We start from the raw sequence: 21,460 nt of genomic DNA on the forward strand, positions 1-21,460 counted from the left end.
GCCCTGCAGAGGTGCACAGGGGGCTTTCGTCTGCAGATAAGATCGATACCTCTCCTCATCATGGGCCAGGGGCAACAGTAATGCACTCAGCCCCATGCCTAGAGGGTTGGCCTAGAGGGTTGGCCTGGGACCAAGGAGTCAAGCTTTGCTCAGGTGAAGCTGTTACCCATGTACAGTTTCGAATACTGTGATGGTTCGAATACTTTGGCAACATTTTAGATGTGCAGCTTTTAAGAAATTAAATATACAGTATATCAATGTTTATGTTAAATCGCATACGGTGATTAAAAGGGATATAATGCCATGCTGCCATTATAAATCACTATCAAAATGATCAGATGCAGTAGCACCACAAACTATAATTGTTACAGGGTTAATAATACACTAACTGCATCATGCCCATTTAATGAATTAATGCCTAATTCACGTGGTAGTAGAAAACTGGATTTGGCAACCTTTGGTTTCTCCACAGTGTAAAGCTCAGGTGGCCCAACCCTGCCAACATTTCCTTTCATATATAGCATTTTCCATGAAAGTGCAGGCTCAGGAACATATACTTTCATCTAGGTCTCACATACCTAGCTCGGCTCTAACCACCCTTAGCTGGTCTTAAATTGAAACTATTAAAACTATTTATTTTATGTGTTGGTCTCGGCAGGTAAGTGATAAAAACTGTTCAGAGGCAAGCTAATTGCTGGAAGTATTTAATCTAGGTTTAATATCCCGTAAGACTAATAGTTCAGTTTAATTAATGATGATTATGACTGTTAATACTCTTATATGGTTATTTATTCAATATAACATTTAGCGGGAATACAGAGTTGACTACACTCACATCGGGCATGAAAAGCCCTAAAAAATAAAGTGTAACCATCCCAAACTATGAATTTTACGCTGTACAATGTATGATGTACGATGTACAATTATTTTTTTCTTCTATGGTAACCAAACATATATAACCCAAACAGATTGTTGTTGCATCTAAATATCTGTCTGTTGTAAATCAAACACTGGCAGATAAACATAACGTCAAGGCCCTATGACGGATTGTGTTAATTAAAAATATCCCTATTCCAGGTCCTTGCTTATTGAGAGTCAGCTAATGCCATTACACGGAGAGACTAATGTCACTTTGGAAATGAAACAACATTTAATTTGAAATGCTTGCAGTTATCAGATCATTGCTGTGAATGTATACAGAACAGTGTGATACATTGTGTTTGCTATTATCAATTTTCTACAAATGTCTCTTAAACCATCTGTTATAATAATAAAATAATAAAGCTTGTGTTTCTTTTCTCAGTGACAAGCAATGTTGAGAAAAATATATATTGAGAAAGATATGGAGAAATTCTATATGCCCTTCTCAAATTAAGCAATTGGTTTCTGGGGAGAAACACCCCTTAGGACTAAAGACAGTGGTAATTTTCAAATTAATTCAGTATCCTGTTGAGCAGGAGCTACAGTATCACTGACCACTCCTTCATCCAAACATCCACTGGACGGCTTAACTTCCGGCTCAATTCAGGTTCGCAACATGCCTCTCTCCATTCTCTCTGCCCCCACCTCCTCATTTCTCTGCACGCTCATTACAGATGCCCTAGTTTGCTTGTGAGCCAGAAGAGCCTCGCTAGCCTCATTACAAACTTGGAAACCTCCCATCTTTTGTACCTTTTATTTCCAGACAAGATCTCACACATTCATGCTTGTATCCCAGAAGTGGAATAAAAAAGATTCATCAAACATGTATAAAGAAGTGAAGCCCACATCTCATCTGAATCTTCACAGTTACCGCTGAAGAGGAAGGTGTCTGTGATGGAAAGTGGTAGTGAATATTAACTGGGGAGGAAAGAAAAAAAACGGGCGAGGGGAATGAGCACTTCACTTGAAAACTGTGTCACTAATTCACAGGATTAATGCATATTCAACGGCACATGAAGGCATTTCTGTGACCCTGTTCGTTAAATGTTTACCTCATTATCTCTCTTGTTGTCTTGATGTTTTCCATGTGGCATTTTGGATGAAAGGGAAACTATGCCACATAAATACACTCAGTGACTGAGCAACCCTCATTTTCAAATTCACAAAGGATGCACTAGTACGGCAAATTCAAATGTTTCGTCTTGTTGCATGTGCGCGGGTGTGTGTGTGTGGGGGGGGATGCGTGCGTGTAAGAGACAGGAAGACACAGATAGCTTCAAATATGCAATCATAAGTTTGATAAATCCAGAAGAGCATTTAATTTAATATTAAAATATTCTTATTACACGTTTCTTTGCACAAAATTGAACAAGAGGAATCACCCCGATAAGCCCAGATATCGGTATCGGGAAAGTTGTATTGGTGCATCGGTGCAAAGAACCACAGTATGCCTACCTAAATGTCATTTTTAAATGTCATCTCACCACATATTACAGAAATATACGTCATCACAGCTCTAACGCAGCTACCATATCAGTCACCAGTCAGATTTAAGGCACATTGGGGTTTCAGTGGAGATCGGATGATCACCTAGACTGGCATCACCAGAATAATCGCACATGTGTATTGGTCTGGGCCCTCTCAGTTAATTTTGCAAGGGGCGTTATCAGCAGGTGCAGAGAAAAATGCCACAGGATACAATTGTATAGATCTATATCCAATCAGAGCAACGAAAACAGTGGTGCTCGCTCTGCGAAAAACAATGATGGCTGGGTCACAAACTTTCTCATATTATAGCGAAACAGTACACTAAAATGTTTTTCTGAAAACACAGGACAGGACAACCTGCACTGGATATCTTAAATCCACCCCAAATTGTACGATCACAAGCTGCTGGAAATCTTTCTGAATGAGTGAGGTGCCTGGCGTATCTACCAGATCTACCAGGGCAAATGAAACATGAGTTTGGCCGATTTGTCTGGTTTCCAGGCTAATTGTCACCTATACAGCTAACACTGCCCCACTTCTCAATGTCTCACTGCATAAAAGCAGGCTAAGGTCATACTGGCAATTTACACCGTAAAACTGTGAAACTATAACAAAGGAAGCTGCATGTGGTCTTGCTCTAGGACACTATGCATGTAAGAAGTGCATGAAGAAGTAGCTACAAAATAGATCCTGATCCCTGTTCCACATAGACATCACACCCGCTGGCCTAAGCTGTGCATTGTGTGTACTGGAAAGGGCAGGCCTTGACGAATTGAATTTCTTCATCCTGCTTACTCCTTGGTCAGTGAATTTCATGTAGTCGGCGCTACTTCCATAAAGAGCCACAGTGTTGAGCAAGACGAGTCTCAGTGTACAGTAGCTTTATGAGTGTTGATGTATACAGTCACAGCTGATTGCTGGACATCAACATGTTAAATTGAAGCTAAACTTCAGTTATTTTGTGTATATTAGAACAACATTCAGTTTGCTTCTGAAGCAAAACTGAGCAGGAGAATGCACATAAACAATCAGAGACTTAACACACATTTTGGAAATGATGTATACCTGAAGAACAGCAGGCACAACACAGGTATCACAGATAAACAGGGAACCAAAATAACCACACTTCACAATCAAACATGCAAGTCCAATAAACAGTACAGGGGAAATCTATTGCACAGTTTTATTTATAACATCAAGATAAATCTTCACCCAGCTGCAGCCGCCACCTTAGAACCATGGTTTGATGTGTTATAATTATAACTGCGAGTTTGAGTGTGTGTGTGTGTGTTTGTGTGTGTGTCAGAGAGAGAGAGGGGAAGGCAGAATGAGAAATATTCGACAAAAGATTCCTCTTCAATGCTTTGAACCTTGTTCAAAATATGCCATGTGATTTAAAATTTTCGAACAGCTAATTTAACTTGTCAGATTCTTCACAGCTTCAACACAGGATACAGTACAAGCTTTGAAAGCAAAGTGCTCATAATTCTGTGGCAGGTTACAGAGATCACACCAATATATCATACCTCAAACAGTGGTGAATCATACAGAGAGCCTGCTGTCAAACTAGCTGGTTTAGAAGAAAAATAGAAGGCAGTGTTCAGCAAGGGGAATTATGTCAATGGAATAAGCTTAAATCTACCACATTTAGACAAAAAACAAACTGTGAGTAACATTAATTTAAATAAAGGTCCCTCGACGCACAAGGCGCTAACTTGCACGCACACTGGACCAGCTTTTGAAACAAACAGACAAACTTGGATTACAGCACACGCAGAGGGAGAGTGTCGTCATTTTCTGCTCAGAATGCCATCACTCCACTATAAATACGTATCTTAATATTTGTTTGCAGCTATATTAATGTTCGGAAAGTATAGCCCCTTTAAAGAAAATTAAATTAATGTTTTCTCCTGTCTTTCCTCCTGCTTTCCTCTCATTGTTTTCCTAAAATGTTCAAAGATATGCATAGCAGTAACATTGAATGAATTAATGAATTAATGCTTTATTTCAAACATATGAAAAATAAATTACACTTGAAGCACTAGCTTATTAATTCCTACCCCTTCTCCACTTAGTACCAAGTACTATAGGTTTTCTTACTTCTTGTGTATCCTGTTTTTTTGTTTTTTGTTTTTTTAATATGCTCAACAAAACAAACAATCACCAACAGACAACACAATAACCGCTTGTGTAAGAATAATAAATGACAAGTATGGCAAAATGTGAGAACCCTAATGTTTGTCATACCCTTTTTCTTCCCTGCACCTTGTAAGCACCATCCGTTTTGTATTAGTAATGAGACGGGTCTGTAATTTGTACTATTCAGCATCTCATATTATTTCACGTATACTAAAAACACACATATCTATAAACAATAATTGATGATTCATGTGATAACCATAATTGTCAGAAGGTGAGATTGTGCGTCTATCTGAGCTGGCACTGTGATAGACACAGTTTGTGAGGGGTGTACTGTGACTCACGCCATGAGCCTCAGGCTCCTGAGTGATGTTTCAATGACACGGTATACGAGGCAATTACACCTGCAGCAAATTTTTTGGTGTGTACCACACGTTCAGAGCAGTTGTATCTTAACATCACTGTGTCTGCTTTGCCCTGTGGGCTTTTCTGTCCATAGAGAGGAATCCTTCAGGATATACACAAACCAAAGCAATCATCTCCGTATTAAATTGTTATCTTTTTAATAAAGTAATAAAATATTATCCTTTTTTGGAATTATTCCACTATTATTTCCCTGTAAATATGCATCGATATAACCTATAGTAATGGCTTCAGCAACAATCAAATTGTCCTAACTTTTCTTATTGAACTAAAAGTTTAAAAATCCCATATTGTAAAATGTAAGATTGCCTTTTCTATTTTTTGTTATCCAGCAGGTCGAGGTGCTATATACATACTGTGAAAGTATCAGTGTTTCCCCTGTTGTCATTCTGCAGCAATGCACCACTATGACTGAGCTATTGCCAGATGAGTGACAACTTTGTTCAGCTCATTTTCTGTAACAAGTGTAGCATTAATGCATGACGGAATTAGCAAGCTAGCTTACCAGCCAGGTACTTAGTAAGCTTGTTTGGCTTGTTTGCATTTGCCAGCGGTGGTCACTAAACTCATAGGCTGTGGACATAATGTAGGCCCATGTCATCCTCATTGCATACATCAGTGTTGATCAATGATTATTGTTTCATCACATTGACTGCCTATACATGGTGGCCACTTTGTGACTGCTTATGGGCATTGCAAGATACAGTATGTGTCTCCAGTCCATTATATCCATGTGTGTCTCTCTCTTTATTGTTTTTTCTGGAATTTTATCATATATAAATTTTCTGGAAGCAATATCATAATTAGGGGAATTTCAGTATTGCCCAACAGTGATATGTCCAGTATACATTGAAACTGTAGTAAAAGAGCTGTTATGGTGTCAATATGATTGTCAAAAAAAACATTTGAGTTGCCTCACAGCCCACCTCAGCATCATGGCTCTGTGTAGCTGCTCCAACCATCAACATTGGCGATGAATGCATACAGTGACACACACATGCTGCTCACGCAGATAATCTGGCCTAGCTGTAGGGCTTCTGTTGGTCCATAATTACCCCTAAAAAAATATTTTGGAGAATTGCCATACCCTGTACCTAAAAATTACCAAAATGGTGCAACTTGTCGCAACCCTTGCCCTTTTTGTAAGTGGCAATGGATTGCAAGTTCTCTAATGGCCTTTACTTTGAGGTTTGAAGGTGAGTGGTTGCTGTTCATTGAACTTCACATTAAAGGAGATTTCCTTCCTGGCTCTCAGCTCTCCCCCTGTCCCTCCCCCGCCTGGCACTACATATCCCAAGGGTAATCTAAAGCATCTGGACTGGAGATATTCCTCTTCCACAAAAAATGCAGTTTACTTCACTATGGATTATGGGTGGAATGGTTCACAAAATCCACTGCTTTTTTCTATTTCTTTTAGATTCTAAAAATACCATGAATCAGATCTATAGCCTAATAATTAGATTATTTTTAATCAGATATTCTTAAGGACATGTCATGCAATCATGCAAAAACTGAAATAATGAGGCAGCTTGTTTAGGGATTACTGTAACAATCTTAAATTAAAGTGAAGTGAGATTTTCAAACAGTAGGAGAGACATGGCTGCATTTACGTGTTTCTATATTTATTTGGCAAAAAGGTAAAGAATTGTTTGCCTTCTAGGTAAGAATATAAACACTTATACATTATCAAATCTTGAAAGAAAATGAAGAAAATAGGTTTTCTCCCACTAAATTACGCACTGAACTGACTGAAATAGGCTACATGTATTCTCTGACAAACATTGTATCCTATAAAGTAGAAAGAAGAAAATGGCTCTTAAAGCTCTGACTGAAAATAATTTAACTTTCCCATTTTTATGGTCACATAACTTTCTTTAAAATGAACACAAAAATACAACATCAATAATATTTCCATTCCCTGATTGTCAGTTCTTAATAGAAACATTAGTTTTTCCACTTGGAAAAAACGTGCAGTATCTGGTATACAATCATATGAATATGGCGCAAGGCTTATGCTACGTTGCACCTCATAAACCGAACAGTAAACACATGTCCCGAACCGTGACAAGCGTAGCGAACAGGACAGATTATTTTAATAAACCGTTCCACCCCTACTATGGATATCATATACTGTATGCCATTACCTCAAATAATCCTTCTGAAAAGTACTTGTTCATATTTTAGTTGAAGAACAGGCTTCTCGTCAACTTTGGCATATAAAGATTGCTAAAATTAAAAAAAAAATCTTTCAACAGACAATTTTACGCAATCTTGTTCTCAATCACGCATCAAACACCCTCTTTTTGGCATTTAGCACAATTTAGTGAAAAAGCAGTCTGGCTGACATCATAAATACAGGGATGTTGTTTTTGTTTTTTGGCAAATGAGTAAAGTATGGATGCATATCTACCCTCTGCTAAAGGGATAGAATTGCTGCCTAGACTTCGTTTGATGACATTTCTGGGTTACCTCTCCCAGCTTCACACACACACACACACACACACACACACACACACACACACACACACACACACACACACACACACACACACACACACACACACACACACACACACACACACACACACACACACACACACACACACACACACACACAGAAAATAACAGGTATTGGCAAAATCAAATAGATTGAGAAAGAGTTAGAATGCTGTAAGCTAGAGGTGATGCTTCTGGGAATGAAATTAAATCCACAAAACAATCCTAAAACAAGGCCTATATCTCCTACACTTCACTCATTATCGGAATAGAGAAAAAGAAAGAAAGAGATAATGAGAATGATGGATGAATGGAAAAAGAATATTTAAAGATGGATGGTACCTGGCACACCTAAAGTAACTTTTTTGGCTCTGGTGTGCAGACTGTAACATAGGGGCTCATGATTTAGCTATGCCTCTAGAATAAGAATAGATAGCCCACATCTCCTCAGTGCTTGTTGGAAGTTAAGAACTTAAGCCACCTGCACCCATCTGATCTCAAATAAGGAGATTGGGCTTAGTAAAAATGAAGTGGTGTTCCAAAGCCCAACGGAGGAACGTTATCCAACCAAAACAAAGCTTATTGCTTTTAACTCCGAGATCATATTTTGACTAAAGCAGGCTTAACTTCAGTCTGCAGAAACTAATGTGTGTTTTTCCAATAAACACAAGCACAAACGTTGCAAGCTTCGGTTTCATTTGAAAAAAGAACCCATAAAATATCCTCCTATTACAGATTTAATATGGGACTAGATGGCCTATAAAATTGAAAGCATTACACACATTGTTAAAACAGTATTTGAGAGATGGGAACAACTACATATATTACAAGCATAAGAGACATCACACATCGGATATTACATTGCAAAAATGTGTCGGGAGCTGGCTTTTTGTGTAAAGATAAAACATCCGATCATTCAAAGGTCTATGTGTCATTCATCCATCTGTGTACAAGCTTTAAACTTTGAAAAATGACATTTCATTTTTAATCGTGCTGTCCTGAAGCTTTGGTCTCACAACAGAGCTTTAGCGGGCTGAAACTGCTCACACCTCCTCAGATTTGCAGACAGCTGCAGTTCTGCACCTAATCCAAAATAATATATTCTGCCTATTGATCTGCTGTGGAAAGTTGGACTCTTTCACTCATGACCAGCACTGTTAATGAATGGCTGCTGCTGCTGTTGACATTTTCCTGACAAAAAAAGGGTGTGTCCAGAAAACTCAGGATCCACTCCAACTACAATACTGAAGTTGTGCTTGGCTCACGTAAGGAATGCAATGAAAATCCACCCTAATGCTTGTCAGTGAGCTTCGGATTCCAGCCTCCCACTCCCTTTCTACACACACACACACACACACACACACACAGACACAGACACACACACACACACACACACACACACACACACACACACACAGACAGACAGACAGACACACACACACACACACACACACAATCTAGTGAATTTAAAAAAGCAAAATATATTCATTTATATGGCAATTACAAGCCCCTATTGTTGAAGACTGCAGGCTTTAACTTGAGATGCTTTTTAGTTTGCAGTGAACATAGCAATTAAGTTATTACTTACTGTATGCATTATAAGTTTTGAGTTGATTGTTAAATTATATTGACATAAAGTACAGCTGGCATGCACAGAGCTGAAGTAGTCTGCTTGTATTTGCAAATAATAGACATGCAGACTGCTAATAGGTGGAAGAGGATGGTAGACAGGAAAGTTATGACAGTATATAACAAGAACAGAAAAATTATTTGAACAGTTTATTTCAGAGTAAAAGCTTGAATATAATTTGAGTTCTGATGTAAACCGTGTTTGATGAGGCAAGGCAACTTCAGGGATGGTAGAGTAATCTAATGTTTCTCAGTATCTTAGCAGAAAGCATTCAGTCTACACGTCCTGTCCACAGAGCGGACCTGGCACAGGGTAACATTTACGGCGTAACTAGTTAACGCTGAAAACCACTGCACCGGGAATCACAGCAGGATGGACAGGAACACTGCTGGGTCTAACCTGAGTCTAGCCTAGTCAATAAGATAATGATAACGATATTTAGATTATCATTTCCTGCCCCGCTGTAGCAAACAGTGCACATATTTATTGTTTTGCCACTGTCCATGTGACAGACTTTTATCAGATTACTCAATTAATCATTGTAATAATTGGTAGAAGACTGGATTATTAAAATAATTGATAGATGCAGCCCTAGTTCTCATGAAACCACTGTTCTGCCACATATCACCATCCATTAACGGTAAGGTTATCTACTGTGCAGTAATGTTGAATAGTGTGTTTTATTCTACTTTATCTATGCTACTGAACCTGTACCTTATAATGTTGCATGTTAAAAATGATTTGTCTCAACAACAATTTAAGACCAACTGTACCAAAAAATTACATTATCTACTTCAGGCTAAAGGCGTTCTGTCTGGATGGCTTTTCCCTTAATACAATATTTATTTATAGTGAGTAAAGAATGTAGCGAGCCTCAGCAAACTCAAAAATTACCCCAAACATTATGTTACAGTTCATTTGAAACATGACATCATAATTTCACTATCTGCAATGTTGTTGCCACACACACAAACACACAGACTACAAGCCTGCACTGTGAGCTTGCTTGCGCCTCCAAAAGTTGACTCATTAATCGCAACCCAGTGGGATTACTTAAAAGCAGCATGTGGTCCTCTGAATGCTCACACTATGAAAGGACGGACTGCTGCATGTTCTCTTAGCTGAAAAGTGAAGTACACTCAACAAAAAAATGACACTACAAACGAAGTATTCGTATAATCCCTTCACTGTTACAGAGCAGAGGACCCTTTTTTCATTTTTCTGGCACGATCGGTCTGAATTTTGACACTGACTTAAATAGAATGCTAAGAAGATCACTGTTTAGGTCGGCCATCATCATGTTAGATGCTGCTTTAAGTAAATGGTTGGTCTCACATTTAGACCTATCTCCACAGTGCTGTGTCAGTGTTCGGAGTATGGTCTGGCCTTAACAGCTTATCATTCTGGGAAGCGGCGAAAAACACTTTGGGTTGTTTGTACTTCTTTAAACCAATAAGAGTTTTCTTGGATGCAGCGATGGTGCCCTTGCAAAATAGATCATCAGATAGAGCAGGGATAGCGAAGGGGGCCTGACGTCAGGCTGTACAACTGGTATGCAGGACTAGTCAATTTCCTTTGGCATGTCTGAGCAAATTCAGAAGGGCTTCGTGCATAGAAACATCCGACACTGGTTTAAGAATTGTATTAGAGTGTTCCTTTTCACTGTCAAATGCAGAGTTGAAAAGCCTCAAGTCACTTTGAAAATCTACAACTGGGCTTAACGCAAATATTTTAGTTGAGATATTCAATTATGACTACTCAGGTGATAACACAATTGCATTCATTTATTTTCTATTTGGATGCCCATATGAATGTGTGTTGGCTCAAACAACTTATTTTACCATTGTGCTACCAATTCTTATCTCAGGACCACATCAAAGTTCTTTGGTAAGCACTTCCTCAGCATGTGTCCTTGCGACCTGTGCAACTGTCCCTCTTAGTGCCCTCACAATAATTCAAGCATGAAATGTAGGCAGGATAACAGAGGCCACGCTACAGCAAAGACGAACGGCTACATATCTATTAACATGTCAGCAAAGGAGACACGTGTACTCTCCTTTGAATATTAATGGGATTAGGTACATCTGCAATGACAATGAATATCCCAATCAAGGTCTGCAAACATGAAAAAAATAAAGATAGTAGCTGATGTCACTACAGCAGCCAGAGAATGCTTGATTCCTTACCGTATGTTCTGTCCTATGTGTCCTTTTTGTGTGTGTGGGTTGCTGTCCAATTAGTTGCCATAATTCCCTTCGTTATCATGGTTGCTGATCTGACAGGGGTCTGACCTCTCTCGGCTGATTGAAGACTGTGCCATTTAAAACTACAGTGAAGGGCAATGTAGAGGTAGGTTTCAGTCATTGTTATTAAGAGTCACCTGTACATCTACCATAACCTTCAGTGGCCAGTAAATGTAATGAGCTTTAAGATATATCGCTATCATCTGCATGCATTTAATGAGAGAATCTTTCATTAATATTGCCAACTGCAAACACAAGCTATTTCTATTCTGCATAAGAGCGACCATCATTCATTCATCAGCTGACTTATAATGTATTTCTTCTAAAGTAAGCCAAGGACAATTCAACCTTTAACGTCATCACATATATTGTCTCCATGCGTAAGATAGCTAATTATAAAAAAATACGTTGTACTTTTGACGAAAAGGCCAATAGGACTGCCACTCTATTTCTACAAAAGTCACAGTTCTGTGCAATTGCAAATACATTGCAAACAACTGTGACACATAAAATGGCTAATGCTCTGAACACCCTGCTATGTTTGAATGGAATTTGTCTGTTCTACTCTCATTCTTTTTCTATGGCTGCAAGAAAGGGTTAATATCAGCCACAAAAGCGGCACTATCATTGTTTTAACCTAGTACGAAGTAGTGAAGCCGCCATTGTCTCCCCACTTTAGGCTCCTGGCCCGATTTGGTGTTGTAGCTGGTGTGATCCCATCACATTAATTTTATGTTGTTTGACTAATCAATGATTGCGGTGATCAATACATTATATAAATCATGACAATGATTAGCCCACTGTACATATACTGTAGTAAAATAATGTGTCTGAGGAAAGTGTCAGTGAGTAAGCGTGTACTGTGTTCTATGGCCTCATGATATCCCAAGCAGTATTGTGTTACATCCAGCCAACAGTTTCCACCCTACTCATTTCCAGAGAGGTCCATTGTTTACTAGCAAAGAAGTGGCATCCATCAGGCTTTCCGTCAGGTTTTAAAGTGACCATAATCAACAGTCTGTGAGCAGACGGAACGACGGATCAGGCCAATCTAAATCCACAATCATTCTAGAAAACACAATGTTTCTACATCAGTGCATTATGTTCCACAAACTTCTTCAACTGTGTTATGCAAATTAAACATTTGAGCCAAATGAACAGTGACCAACAATATTAACACTAATCATGATTCACCAATGGCAGACAATCACATTGCCCCTCCAGATGGCTGTCCATTTGCCTAAAAGGCTATCATTGCACAGTCATTAGAACAAGACTGGAACGAAAATTAAGATGCAGAAAATTCATTAAAACTGACTCTCTGAACAAGCACAAAAGCTTATTGCATGCAGAAGGCCCACTGGTGCAGTCATGTGCTTTTGTCCAGGCTGACAGGCTGAATCGCAAACAATGTGTGAGAGTCAGCACCAGTAACCAACCAGAGGAAGTGATGTATTGCACACTGACTTGGAACAATGCAGTCTGTTTTACCTGAAGGCGAATGTTTCTACCCCATCAATTTGTTTCAGTGGGCAGAGGCTCCCTGTGACATCCTCAAACGAGTGTTTGTTAGAAGCTGTCTCTGAAGACACCACAGAGACCACAAAAGGTATAACGTAGTTTTTATACAATAGAAAAAGCATCACAATGCATTCTTTGTGATGGGGAGCTTGAATGCTGTTGGACCTTTGGAGCACTGTCCAGTCCCGCAGTCACATCGCTAAAGTAGCTCTGCCAGGGTAACCAAGAATAGTTAGGATGCTCACACAAACATCAAATACTGTTAACACCCTCCATTCACCTCCATCTGCTCCTCAAACTAGCCCCTCACTGTGCACGAGGTTACAGCTGTACTTAGTATGGAAACAGATGGACAAAAATCCCTTTACAATAGTACCAATTTGATGGGGGATATGATTAATTGAGGGACACATTCAGGGTGGATTTTTAACCCTACTGAGTCTTGAAACAAGTCGACCCGCAGCACCACAGCTCCCTGTTTTTTCCTGAGCATCCATTATGCCAGCCTACCAGTGAGTATTACGTCTTGTAGCGGCTGATACGGAGTTGACACTGCGAGGCTTAGGGAGCCTGAAAACCTCCTCTTACTAAGAGACTGAGCTCTGTCTGACATCTGTGACTCCTGAGGCAAGCATGTTGCTAAATTAATAGAGACAGAACGAATAGCATGACCCACTTCCACCACAGCTACACTGCTTTCTTTACACAAATCCCACAGGTACTGTTCTGCACTGTTCATGGAGAATATAAGGCGGCCACAATCTTAAATATTCCTATCACCAGGAACTGAAAGGGCAAAGGAGGGAGGGTTGTGAAATGATATGAATGCTGATCCGGCGAGTCAGGTGAATCTATAAACTTTCAACAATCTCCTGTCTACATAAGGAAGTCTCACAGTATTTGCCAAAACTCTACATTAGACTTGCAATGCACAGCTGACCTTCTCCTGGTGTCATCCTGGTCAATAATGCTGTCGTGACGCAACTAATACAGGATGCTCTCTAGTATATCTTCTTTAACTGATAGCATCTGGGTCTGTCTAAAGCCCACATTGGAGACATCTATCCATTTATCTTTTCTTCTTAATTCACTTTGTGAAATAGCAAACAAGTGATCTCCTTTCTGTCTTAACCGACCGGGGCTGTAAATAGACGCACAGCTTCTTTTTTATCCTCTGAGATCATCGGAGAGGAGCGAAGCAAACAGCAGAAGATAATCACTGTGAGGGCGCACAATAAGCTGGAGCAGTACATAGTTCTACCTTAAAATGAGCGCGCCTGATACACGCACTGATCCGGTCCCTTATCACAGACAAATTACGCACGGATGAAACACATTTTAAAAATGTGATTATCGGTCTCATCGTTTCAAACAAGTGTTTATAAAACGCAAGTACACCAATTAACTAATGAGTCGTGCACAGGTTAGCGCGCAAGCGGTAGTTTTCTGTTGCCAAACCGTGCTGACCGACTGCTCCTTTCCGCAAACAATACAGATTTCCCATTAACGCACATTACATTTCTGCTTTGCTATTTAAAATAATCAGTTCACTTGGTCACTTCCAATATGTGAAGATGCCCCGATCGCTTGTGATCAACGTGGGGGTACTCCCACGGTAAAGGGCTAGTCTTGTTAAAAAAAAAAAATTAAAAAAAAAAGGTTACGAGAATTAAGAGAACATGCACTTTCCCACTCACCTTTCACATGCTGCGGGACAGCGGCGCCCAAACACAGGGCGATGGAAAGGAGTAGCAGCCCCATCCTCTCACAATAAACAGGTCTGACTTCCAAGGTTAACGGAGGTGTGGTAAACAAAATAAATTACTGAGCAAAATCGCCAAAAGTTCTCCCTTCGCCGCTCTCGCTGGGCTGTAGGGTTGGCCTGGGAGCTGCCACTATATGTCCTCTGAGGTAAAGTCCCCTCTCTGTGATAAAGTCGGCAGAGAGACGCACTCTTCGTGCAGGAACAAGCGAACTGTGCCGGGTCCGCTCTCTTTGCTGCTGCCTTCCCCGCTCCTACCGCAGTGGTGCGATGTAGTGGAGAGCGGCGCGTGAGCTCAGATGCTCCCGGACAACAACTGTCAAGCCTCCCTGAGCTACTTAAAACATCACTTCCGGACCAGACTTCCAAAATAACACCAGGCAATGCATTAATTTTGGTTAAAAAATGTGCCGTATTTGAATTCTAGTAATGCCAAATGGGTTAATACATGACATTTTACGGTAAAAACACTCTATGACTATGCCGCTTTAAGTAAATGGTAAATCTCCTATTTAGACCTATCTCCACAGCGCTGTGTCAGTGTTCGGAGTATGGTCTGTGCTTAACAGCTTATCATTTTGGGAAGCGGCGAAAAACACTCTGGGTTGTTTGTACTTGTACTTGTACTTGTACTAAACCAATAAGAGTTTTCTTGGATGCAGCGATGGTGCCCTTGCAAAATAGATCATCAGATAGAGCAGGGATAGCGAAGGGGGCCTGACGTCAGGCTGTACATCTGGTATGCAGGACTAGTAAATTTCCTTTGGCATGTCTGAGCAAATTCAGAAGGGCTAGATATTTGTTTCTTTCAATTCAAACTATGAAGGTTTATGCAAGACATAGTTGCACTGCTAGATTATTTAAAGCATTTTTTAAAAACTAATGTAATTTGTAATGCTTTATGCATGTTCTTCATAATTTAACTTTTTTATAAAAATAGTTTCTTTTGAAGGTACGATCCTGAAATCCAGGCAAGGCGATGCAAATTGACGCAGCTTCAAGGACAAGCGACTTTCGCTCACCAGAGGATGTGCGCTTCACGGTCCGTCACAGTAAACGGACTAGGGCGCTGTCTCGCTGTCTCAATGATGGAGACAACTTTTCCTCCTCCTGAAGAGCACTTCCAAAAAGTCTTCAGGGGTTTGGACTTTAAATTGAGTAGAACCAGCCTCCTTGCCTTTCCTTAACCTATTTTTTCCCCCACTCCACATGATGGCTTTAAGCCAAAGAAAGTTGGATAGTACCTTCTCTCTAAAAACCCCTGTTGGCTTTTAAGGCGCAGACTTTGAACCAACATTCTCACCCAAAAAACTTAATTGGTAATATTTAAACCTAAAGTCAGTAAGATAGAATATTAGGTTAATGTGAGATGTGTAACAAAAGTTAGCCTACTTATGAACAACATTCATGAATATGATGTCATTATCATTATACCTCTTGTCAGTGGTGGGATGCAACTAAGTCTTAATTTACTCAAGCAGGCCACTGTAGTAGTCTACAATTTAGAGGTAGGATATTTGTAATTTACTTGGGCATTGCCATTATATGTTGTTATATATTTATATACACTCTATACTCCAGTTTAATTTTGATGCAAATATTGTAGCTCATTTTTCACTCCACTAAAGATACCTGTAGTTACTTTGTAGGATTAATTCAATTCAATTCAATTTTATTTATAGTGTCAAATCATAACAAAAGTTATCTCAGGACACTTTACAGAGTAGGTAAAGACCACACTCAATGACTTATTTATGATTTACATAGACCCAACAATTCCTCTGTAGAGTACAGTGGCAACGAAAACCTTGCCTATAACAGGCAGGAACGTCAGACAGACCCAGCTCTGTGGAGGACGGACATCTGTCTTGACCGGTTGGGGAGGAAGAAAAGGAGAGAGAAAGAGAGAAAAGACACACAGATGGACAGAGAGAGACAGACACACTTCCAGAGATGCAAGCAAAGCCTAACAGTAACTATAATATTTATAGTAATGTGAATATAACGTATATGTTAAGGCAATTAATACAACAGAATAGTAGAAACAAGCACAGCTAAGGTGACAGAATATGAAAATGATAATAATTATGGTGGCAAACATGATTAATGATGAGTAGTGGCAATAGCAGCTACGATACAGCTACAAATTGTATAGTTTATTAAACTAGTGATAGTATATATGAGTAACAGTGACAATAGCAACAGGAAGCGTCATGTAGGACCACGGCAACAAGCACCACCACGATCAGCAGGATTAGATTATTAATAAAAAATGTAAATGGTATATTTCGGATTGAGCTGCACAGCAATAGGCTATATAAAGGGCTGAAATGAGCTCCACCTGTACCGGCTGTGATTTACACATGAATGCATCACTAAATATAATCCGGTGATACTATTATGAGTTTAGTTGTAGTACTTGATTTTGTTGCTGATACTTACTTTTACTTAAGTAAGATATTGAATCCAAGACTTTTATTTTTTTGTAGCCTGTCAGAGTATTCTTATTCTTTGGTATTAAGTAAAAGATCTGAGAACTGCTTCTTCCGCTGTCCCTTGTCTTTTTATCGTGATACTGTTTGTTGTTCCTGGAAAAGAAAGATTCTAAGAGTTGTGATAGGTCAGTAAAACATACTGTAACAACATGCAAGTTGCTCTGATTTCAAGGATATCAAAAGTTAACTGCCCTTTCTGGAACATACTTATCATGACTCCACGAATAACAGTGATACCCAGGTAGACCATTTCATGTCATAGATCTTGCTGTTCCAGTTAAAAAGTCAATTCAGCTACTTAGTGAAATGACACACAATCTGATGATCTTACTGAAAGGTTGATTTTAAAGACCAGCTTGGGATTTCATCATTCTATCCATTCAGGCACCACTGACAAGGCACTGATTAAACCAGAATCCAAACTGCTGTAGGTATCTGACGGAGCTGTGGCATTTTCAAAATTAGATTATTTTGCACATGGGTGGCACCACACTGATTCTTGTTCCATGTGTGATATTTCAGACACAACTGATTGGATTTTGATTAAACTTGGGGTTAAATGATTGTGACAATTGCACTGTGGCAATTTCAAATTTAAACTGATTAACCCATGGTGGAGACTATAATTACAGGTCAAATTAAGTGCTACTGTATCTTCCGCCTTGTATTTTTGCATATTAATGTATACCATGTTAACTGTTAAGTATAATATTCCATTGCCATTATATAGGGAGGATGATGTATTCGCTATGTTCAAAATGTTAAGATGTTGAAAATTTGATGTTCTCCTCAGGTGACATTTTCTCTAGGTCAGTTATTGGTCATTAGGGAGTATGCATGTTTTGTAAAAAAAAAAAAAAAAAAGGTCCCATATTGTACAATTGCTTTCCATCTTTTTTTTAAGTGTAAAACAGATTGAGGTGCTATATAGATTGAGGTGCTATATATATATATATATATATATATATATATATATATATGTATAGGACTTTAGACTTTAGCTGATGTCATCATCAAACATCCCATAGTCTGACCTTGAGGTGTTTCCAAGCCCCTCGTTATGAATCATGAAAGATATCAAGTGTCATTTGGTTTAATGTAGATAGAGACCTACAGCCGTTGATCAAGACCTATAAATCATCTGCAGTTCCCACAGTAAAGTTTGCTATCATCCTAATGAGACACTTCCTTGTAATCCTACAATCACAGCACCTCCCATTGTTTCTGCTTTACAGGCTCTGTCTCCATAGCAGATCATACTTTGTGTAAAATGTGATCTCTACTCTCCTCTAAATTATAATCACTAAGGAGGATTATTAATGAGAAGAAAACAAAAAATGTGCACTGAACTGGAGCCACTGAGGATATCATATGCTAATCCTGCATATCAAGACATCAATATAATGGTGTTACATTTACTGTTATTACCTTTTGTTTGGAGTCGGATTAGGACTTTACTCTTTAAATCAGATAAACATGGGATTTTTCCCCCCCATTTAACCAGCTAGTGTGCCGATACAATAATAAAACAGACACAAAAGTCCTCATTAGGCTTCAGTTTCATGTGTGCCAGAGAGAAAGACAGAGAGAAAAAAAAAAATCAGACAACAGAGAGATGATCAGAGAGGATTCACAGAGGCTTGCTGGTAAAGCTGTACACTAAATACAGGCCCCTTGACCTCCTTCCAGTCTCCACTGCCAGCCTACACACTGAACACAGCTCCGACAACCGTATTCTGTAAATCCTCCACACTATATATCTAAACCTCGCCACAGACAGTCCTTCTTCGAACTCAACTCTGCTCGCGTCCTTCGCCCTTGTCGAGAAGCTGAGCTCAGACCAGTGAATCCTCTTCAGCTCACATCCATCCTCATTTAGGCCATGGGGACCCATTTAGGATGAGCAACGGGCTGGAAAACACAGTGACCTTCTCATATTTTCCTCATTTACAACTGTTTTTTTTTCTCTTTCCATTTCAGCCACTAAAAAGGGGCACAGTGTTTCTATTTCTAGCAAAAGTTACTGAGTTTGAGAAAAGAAGCTATGATTTGTCTTCTAACAAATTATCCACACCTTGAAGGGCATGGAGATCTGATCCTTTCATCCAAATGGACAGGGGTCTAAAGAACCTTTAGGATGCAGAAGTAATCTTTAATTGAAGCTTAATGGGTGAAGTATCTATGAATTCAGACTGAGAATGTACTGTTGGTATGAGGCTTTATAATCTGCTGGGCCCTCAGCATTTTCATAACCACAGTTTTAATGAGGTTAACCTCTTTAAAACAGTGGATAAGGGGATAATCACTTTTTTTTCTTCCTTACCTCTCTGTCTTTCTATCAGTATGATCCCTCTCCTTTCTCATTCCCTCTCACAGGGGGGAGAAGAGGCTTTTCATATCCACTCACTTCTCTCATCTCCCATGTCTCCAGGTTCTTGCACTCTCCTTCCCAATCAGACTGCTCGAGTCGTGTTCAAGGCCTCCCTCTTTCTCTCTACACTCACCACAAAGACAGTCTAACAAAGGCCTAAGGCAGAGAAAGAAAGAAGGAGAGACGGCAAAGGAAAAAAGAGGTGGTGGTTAGGAGGGTGGTGATGGTGGTGCTGGTGGGAGGGGAGGCACAGAGCAGCACAACGAGATAGTAAAGGAGATGACTGAAGACAGTGGGAGAGACAGAGAGAGCAAGGGCAAGATTGAGACAGTAAGGAAGGCAAGCAACACTAAATTAGATGCTCTTGGAGAAGAGACAGTGAATTAATTCCAAAGAGAATATTGTATTGTATCTTCTTTTTCCCTTCCTCTCTCAGCACTGGGACACAGAGCGGAGTTGTGTGTTCCCCCAGCAGGCTTCTCTATTTCTCTCCTCTCTCTTCTGTTAGTCCCAGACCGATGATACCACTGACAACAGCTCATGCTTTCCCTCTCTTTGTCAATCTGCTTATTATTATACTTTTTTTCTGCTGAAAATGTGCTAGCAATACAAATGCACGGAAAATTAGATTTTGATTGAACTAAGATTGTGGCGTTCAATATAAAACTACATTGAGCATTTGGACATTTTGCCATTGAACATCAGACAAATTGCTATAATAACACTCTGTATTTTATCTCTAAATAACAAAAAATAAAAAAACAATCGTCAAGCTATTGCATTCACATCAAAAGTGTTCTTATTTTTTTATACTTTTACAATGTCACCCATTGCTTTTAGTTTTCCAGAGTGAATGAACCGTGATACACTGCCTAACAAGAAACACTTTCCATAACTCTCCCCCACTGTGTGACCATAATAACAATGATCTGCCGCTGTGCACCCTGTCCCATCTGTTTCTAATACAAATATGTCCAAGGCAGCAATCTGGCAATTCTTGCCTGAAACACTGGCCTGAGCCCTATCCTCGACAAACCTGCATTTCTTATTTAAACTGCGGTTGGAAATCATAATATTTGGCTGGGATTGCTTTGCTCAGCTGAAGTTACGCTTTACAGTGTATTTGTCAGTTTGTGCTGAATGCATAATGAAGTTTATATATATATATATATATATATATATATATACATATATGTGATATGAGCTTTTCACACTATTCTAGTCTTGTTTAGACATCTCTGTTATAATTTACCATCTGTTTGAACTGACTTAATGTAAAGTGTTCAACGCCATACTTTCCACTCTTTCCAAGTCTTTAATTTTGTGGTACGGTGTCAGTCGGTGTCTGAAAATATTTTAATTTCAGACATCCTGAAGATACCAATACCACCAAATTTCAGGTGCAAAAAACAAATGTTTCAAACAATCAATTATCTTTAGCTGACTCAGCAAGGCTTCTTTTAACTCCACAGACCAAGACGATTTTGCAAGGTTCAGACTCAAATTTCTTGTTGGGCTTTAAAACAGCTTTTAATTATAGACAGCACTGTTTGTCCTGAATTTCAGGATTCAGTTTGGATTATAGTTTGTTCAAAGGTGTCCCAAGTAAAGCTTGACACATTCAAATTTTGTTCCTATAACTGCTAAAATCAAGGGTAGAATTTTACCATTCTCCTCGCTCAGATTGAGCAAACATTGTCGTCACTGGCTGAGGCTTGGGGCTTTTATTTATATATGACTCGCAACCCTTCACTGAAGACTGAAGACTTTACTTCAAAGCCCACATAAGCGCAAATTGCAATCATGACACAACACTGGTATACTTTGATACAAAACAGACAATAGTAAGAAGAACAAAAACACATGGTCATATGGAGGAGTAGGTCTTTAAGTGAGTCTTCTTCCCCAAGACCTCCAAAACTCATTCTCCACATCACAATGCCACATATTAAGAAAAGCAACTTAATTAGA

General features: G+C 39.3%; 1 protein-coding gene across 3 annotated transcripts in view; it reads right to left on the reverse strand.

The window, feature by feature from the left end:
• The window catches only part of edil3a (EGF-like repeats and discoidin I-like domains 3a), a 111,228-nt gene extending 96,359 nt beyond the window's left edge, over positions 1–14,869 (reverse strand). For all 3 annotated transcript variants that reach the window (XM_083912856.1, XM_083912855.1, XM_083912854.1), the window contains exon 1: positions 14,559–14,869. In XM_083912856.1, the coding sequence (XP_083768982.1) occupies positions 14,559–14,622 (64 nt within the window). In that variant the 5' untranslated portion in view covers positions 14,623–14,869. The remainder of the gene's footprint in view (positions 1–14,558) is intronic.
• Between the last annotated feature and the right edge of the window lie 6,591 nt (positions 14,870–21,460).

Source organism: Echiichthys vipera, assembly GCF_963691815.1.
Source record: "Echiichthys vipera genome assembly, chromosome: 4".
In the NCBI taxonomy this organism is placed as follows: domain Eukaryota; kingdom Metazoa; phylum Chordata; class Actinopteri; order Perciformes; family Trachinidae; genus Echiichthys; species Echiichthys vipera.